We start from the raw sequence: 6,161 nt of genomic DNA, 5'->3' as shown, positions 1-6,161 counted from the left end.
TTATTAGAAGATAGCCTTCAATGTGCTAACAATGTAAGTGATAGGGAACAAAATCCACGGTCCTCGTTCTGTGCAAAAATATACTGAAAAGGTTATCTTGAGATAATATGAGGCTTCAGACATCTGAGTTAGTCAAATCATGTGGATATCTTCCACATTTGCAGTCTTTTTAGTAAAAAAAATTCCCACTTTGTGTCTTGACGGAGAGTCTTTTCCTGTTCAGCTGTGGTGGAAGGATCATAACAAAAAGAGGGAATTTGGCACTAAAAAGACAGTAACTTTGAAATATACTGAATTGATTTGACTAATTTGGATGGCTGAAGCTTCATATTAGCTTCAGATAAACTTTTTGTACATTTTTGCAAGTATGAACAGGAGGAATGATTATAGCATGAAAAACGTGTCTCAGTGTTCATATGGACAACCTGACAATTGTTTCAGGACAGACTTGAAAAACTGTGAACCTATCCTTTAAAATACAGTCTCATCCCTCGGCAAAAGATGTCATTATAAGACTTTTTCCAAAAGTATGTTGATAATGACCGGAATTTAGAGTGACCCTGTCAAATCATTCTGTCAAATGCTCAACAACTCCTCAGATGTGCCTCATGTACTCAGATATAACTGATTAAAATACAAACAAAGCCACTTGTTGATTATCTGATATAGGAAAGTTATTCTGAACTATATTTCTAATGGTCATTTCCACCTTTTTTTACTACGTACAAGTTAAGGAATGCCATTGTTGTGGCAAGAGCTAATAATTATATACCTTAGTTGTTGCACAGACATGGACATAGTAGAAAGGAAGCATGTCTTTACCTGCCCTGACAACAGGGATGTACAGGTAACTACAGTTACATTCTTTCAGTGTATGTTTCCTATTGTCTGCAATGATACTGGCTTTATAAATATTAACAATATCTGTATCATATTCATGATCAAAAAGCTCTCTTATCTCATATTTTGCATCACATTTTTCCATGTAACCTCAGTGTCATAATCAGAAGTTATTCATTGTTTTTGTTGAAGTAAGCAGGGTTACTATGCTGGTAAGTGACATATTGCAGTCTACAGTTTCTCATAATTAAAGATAATTTACGTATTTGTTACTTTTACTCTGTGTAATCCTGGTGACTGAATCACACACAATACTGGGGAAACACTTAAATCAGCACAACAGATAATTGCCACACCAAACCCTTGGGGAACATTTGTTTGCATGGAGCCAGCTTGTCAGCATGAGAGTACTCACATAATGTCAAGTACAGTTGTATAAAATGTCATATAAATCACATGTTTCATTCAGATTTCTTGTTTTTGTCATCTCTTTTTTTATTTGAGACTTGTGTGTATTAGTCACTTGTCTTATAATGTCTTGGAATAGACTCAGAATGACTATCATGGAACAAACACCACCCTGAAATCTTTCCCTAAAGTTCATTTTGTACAGAGTATTTATTATTATTATAGTTATATTCAAGGGAATAGATAATAACTCATTTTGTGACATCCTCATTAATGGGAAAGAATGTTCATCCCTTCTGGATCTGCCAGTGAGATAAACACAAGATTGCTCTTTTTGCTTAAAAAAAGAGCGTCATTTTGCCTCATAGACATTTTCAATGAATCTATTGCTAAACTCCTTGAGTCATGGCAATTTTGTTTTACCATAACATGTTAGCCAGGTTCAAAGTATTCCCAAACCACAATCACTGTTGTTTTACAGATACAAGCACATTCTCACCAGTCAGAGGAGGAGGAAGTGGCTGGGTGCTTTTACATGAATCACTGGGACCCTTTGAAAAAAAAGTGGACTCAAACCACTATAAATACCCTTCACAGCTTCTTGACCCCAATGAGTGGTTTGGAGAACACAGAGACAATGACAATGATAGCTTTGCTGCTGCTGGCGCTGGTCGCTCACTCCTTTGCTCTGCCTCTGCCCTCTGAGGACACAGACAACGTGCTTTTAGCAGAGGTAAGATCTGCGGTCTCTATTTCAGATCTTTTATTCAAATGGTTTTGTGTGGCTTTACTACTGTAATTATCAATTTAAAAGAAAAACATATCTTCACACTGCCCTCAGTGTAAGAAAGGAGCAATCCATTCATGATTTTTCATGCCACTATGTGATTCAGTACATCTTTCTTTTCATCTCTCTTTTGATACAGAAATACCTTCGTCGGTTCTATGGCCTTCCAGCTGGTCTCCAAGGTAGACAGGGCTCAACAAGTAGCTTTCAGACCAAGATCAAGGAAATGCAGAAATTCTTCAAACTAAAGGTGACCAGATGCGGAAAATATAGTACTGTTGGTTTTATTCACTTGAGAGAAAAGTGAATAATAAGACAGCCTTTTTATCTCATGAAGAACTTCAAAAAGCTCATGATATGTGTTTAAGATATTTTAATGTTATAAATTTTTGATGGTTGATCCTTCCCCAGTGATCAATAATGATGGTTTTGTTGGTTTTGATGGTCCTCCTATTGTGTAAATCTGTGACTGTAGGGGGAGTCTATAAGATTACAGATACAGATAAGAGATCACAGATAAGATTACACTTTATGTTAAAACTGCACTGCTACCTCAGAGTAAGAGGGCTTAACTATAAGACTAACTCTTCAAAAAGTAGTCTTTTTGATAAACTATACAGTACTTTATCAACACATCTATTTAAGTCATGTATTTCTTTATTGTTTCCTCTTCTGTAGGTGACGGGGAATCTGGATGACAATACTTTGGACCTGATGAAGCAGGCCAGATGTGGTGTCCCAGATATTGGCGAATACAATCACTTCCCTCAACACCTTAAATGGCAAAATAACAACGTCACATTCAGGTGCTCTTCGAAAATATATTATCACTATAATGTTAAAGGCAATCAGGGGTGGCCATAATGTTCCTGCAAGGAGATGAACATCTATTTATATAATTTATTCACTCACACTCCTTGTCTTCTATCCCCTGATATTTCAGGATATTGAATTATACACCAGATCTGAAGAAGGCTGATGTAGACAGAGCCATCCGCAATGCGCTGAACGTTTGGGCTGATGTCACCCCTCTGATCTTTAAGAAGCTGCATGAGGGCACCGCTGACATTATGATCAGCTTTGGAACAAAAGGTACAGTTGACCTATAATGTTAATTCTGATATACTGTTTATATGCTCTGAATAGATACAGAAAAAAATACATGATGTTGGTTTTTGTAGGTTTTTTTTGTTTGTTTTTTGGGTTGTTTTTTTTGCTGAAAGTGTAATCACATGGTCTGAAGAATAGACTTATAATAGTGCACGTTTTGTTTAACATATTTTAATTTTGTCTGTCCTTCACTCTAGAACATGGAGACTACAATCCCTTTGATGGGCCAGATGGACTGTTGGCTCATGCTTACCCACCTGGCCAAGGACTCGGAGGAGACACTCACTTTGATGAGGACGAACACTGGACCAAAGATTCATCAGGTAAGAGTTATGCACAAATGTTCAACATAAGTCACTATATTGTAGTCTAATGACTACCACTGAATCAGTGAGGCCTATCTGAACAATGATTTGATTGATCTCTTCTCTGCAGCTTACAACCTGTTCATAGTGGCAGCCCATGAGTTGGGCCACGCCCTCGGAATGTCTCATTCTTCAGACGTGGGCGCCCTGATGTACCCCATCTACTCATACGGTACAGGCTACCCACTGTCTGAGGACGACATTGAAGGCATTCAAGCTCTCTACGGTGGGAAAAAGCATGATTTGCAAGTCATATCACAATTATGCTTTTTAAAACATTAGCTTTGTCTTGTTTTTTTTTCATGGAAATATTATTGTAAACTGTGCACTAATGCCAGATGTCCAATCACAGGCCCAAACCCGAATCCAAAGAAGGTGAAGCCAAAGCCTGACGCACCGAACAAATGTGACCCCATGTTAAGTTTCGACGCTGTCACAGAGCTCAGAGGGGAAACCATTGTCTTCAAAGACAGGTGCAGTAAGAGTCAGTATGATACAACAGTGATGTGGTGGTACATACAAAGACAGTACAGTAAACACATAAACTCTAGATCTTGTTCATCATAACATATAAAGTGAGCAAGAGTTGATTATTCTAAGAGTTTTCAGATTTGCATACTAATTAATCATGCCATTGCTGCAGATTCTACTGGCGTCTGCATCCTCAGATGCCAGAGCCAGAGGAGACACTGATCCAGACCACATGGCCATCCCTCCCCAAAAAGGTGGACGCTGCGTACGAGAACCCAGAGAAGGATGTGGTCATCATATTTAGCGGTGAGTTATTATTGTTATTGCAATATTATTTTATCATTTCTTAGATACTTGATACGGTATACATGAATCAAAATTCTGCCCTGGGTTTTTACAGGGATCCGAATGTGGGCTTTGAATGGATATAACCTTGTTGATGGTTACCCGAAGTACATTCATAAGCTTGGACTTCCCAAGAGCATAAGGAAAATCGATGCAGCTGTCTACATCAGAGACACAGGGAAAACTCTACTCTTCACCGATGAGGAATACTGGAGGTATGTGATGATACATGTGATATGTCTCAGTTATTTTAAAAATCTTTGAATCTGCACAGTACAGTATCCTTGGCGAGCACCTGAGTCATTTGTCACCCACAGCTATGATGAAGCGACAGGCACCATGGATAAGGACTACCCAAGATCCATTGAAGACGATTTTCCTGGAATGGATGACGAAGTCGACGCTGCTGCTTATCACTACGGTATTGTGAAGCATCAAATATCACATTCTCAGTGCAGCTCAAGTGTACAGAATGACAATTTGTTCCAGATATACCACATTTTCTAACAGTCATCCTCTCTGTTCTCTTTCAGGATACTTGTATTTCTTCCATGAACACCTGCAGTACGAGTACAGTTACACCTCAAGGAAGGTCATGCGCATCCTGAGAACGAACTCCCTTCTCAACTGCTGATGAGGCGGTCTGCAACTGTCAGCCATGGCTTAAAATATATACACATATGTAAATGTAGCTGGCTGCATAGCACACAACACATCTTCATAACACACAGATTATACACAAACATACAGACATGTTAGAAACTTGAAACTCAGGAAGATGCAGCCAATCAAAGATGATCTGTTACAGTTAATCAGGTTGTTGGCAGATCAAGAAAAATGTTTATTTTTACCTGTGCTGGACACATGTAGGTCATGTAATTTGTCAGACACAGAATGCTGGAAAATTCCTCGTTAATGTGTGTGTTTAGATCGTTGCTATTTATTTGACACTGCGCACAGCAGAATCCTTATCATTAAAGTTTCTTGTCAGTAACAGTTGGCTTGGCTGGTCTTTGAGCTCAGTATTTATACTTAATATTACTTATTTCAACAGAGACAAGTTTTGTGAATTACAATAAGAGCAGAGAGAGAGAGAGAGAGAGAGAGAGAGTGAGAGATGGGATAATGATCAGTTTTAATTGACCAAATGTAAAGTGATGTCACCAATTTAGTGATATTTTAGTATTTTATTTTTAGTATATTTTAGTTTAGTTTATTGATTAGCAAAATATGAGGTTTAACAGTTAACATGACATCTATATTTAAAGAACAGGATGGACAGTGTCTTAGAAGTCCACAAGATTATTTTAACATACTGCTTTTCATTCTGCTGATGTCATTTTAGCACTGATACATGTTTCTTGTCAGTATTTAAATGAAAACATTTGGTCCATGATTTATTAAATAATATTCAGAGAAATTAAGGTTTTCGCTGTGGTTTGTGAGCAGGACAATAAAGATGTCTGTCTTCATTATAAAATCTTTTGTGTATTTGATTTCTCATTTGTGTGGGACGTCAGATAAGCCCAAAACCTGAGAGCCACTGATGAAATGTTAACTGCATGTTGTGTAATGAACTGGAGTGATTTTGACAATAGTTTGATTCATAATCCTCTTCCAAGCAATTTTTCCTGAAGCTCTTGTGCAAACTATCAGATGATGTAACTGTGCAGAGGGCTATTGGCTCAGAATTGTATGAAAAATACATGATATTATATAGCAGCATATAGCATTGAGCAGTGTTGAGAATTGGACGTATGATTATTTATTTATTGCATCAATGTTCAACAAACTCCTTTACTACATGCATCTTGCAAGAGTTTTGTTTATAGTTT

General features: G+C 37.6%; 1 protein-coding gene across 1 annotated transcript; it reads left to right on the top strand.

Moving 5' to 3' along the window:
* Nucleotides 1–1,877: 1,877 nt before the first annotated feature.
* mmp13b (matrix metallopeptidase 13b) lies at nucleotides 1,878–5,338 on the top strand. Its single transcript, XM_067595765.1, has 11 exons — nucleotides 1,878–1,981; nucleotides 2,175–2,285; nucleotides 2,714–2,841; nucleotides 2,979–3,127; nucleotides 3,343–3,468; nucleotides 3,581–3,736; nucleotides 3,863–3,983; nucleotides 4,154–4,287; nucleotides 4,382–4,541; nucleotides 4,644–4,747; nucleotides 4,860–5,338. Exons 1-11 carry the CDS (start codon nucleotides 1,886–1,888, stop codon nucleotides 4,958–4,960), a joined length of 1,386 nt encoding a protein of 461 aa, XP_067451866.1. The 5' UTR covers nucleotides 1,878–1,885; the 3' UTR covers nucleotides 4,961–5,338.
* Nucleotides 5,339–6,161: the final 823 nt, after the last annotated feature.

Source organism: Thunnus thynnus, chromosome 7 (genome assembly GCF_963924715.1).
Source record: "Thunnus thynnus chromosome 7, fThuThy2.1, whole genome shotgun sequence".
NCBI lineage: Eukaryota > Metazoa > Chordata > Actinopteri > Scombriformes > Scombridae > Thunnus > Thunnus thynnus.
Note: the sequence above shows the minus strand (reverse complement) of the source record. Positions and strands in the feature narration are given on the sequence as shown.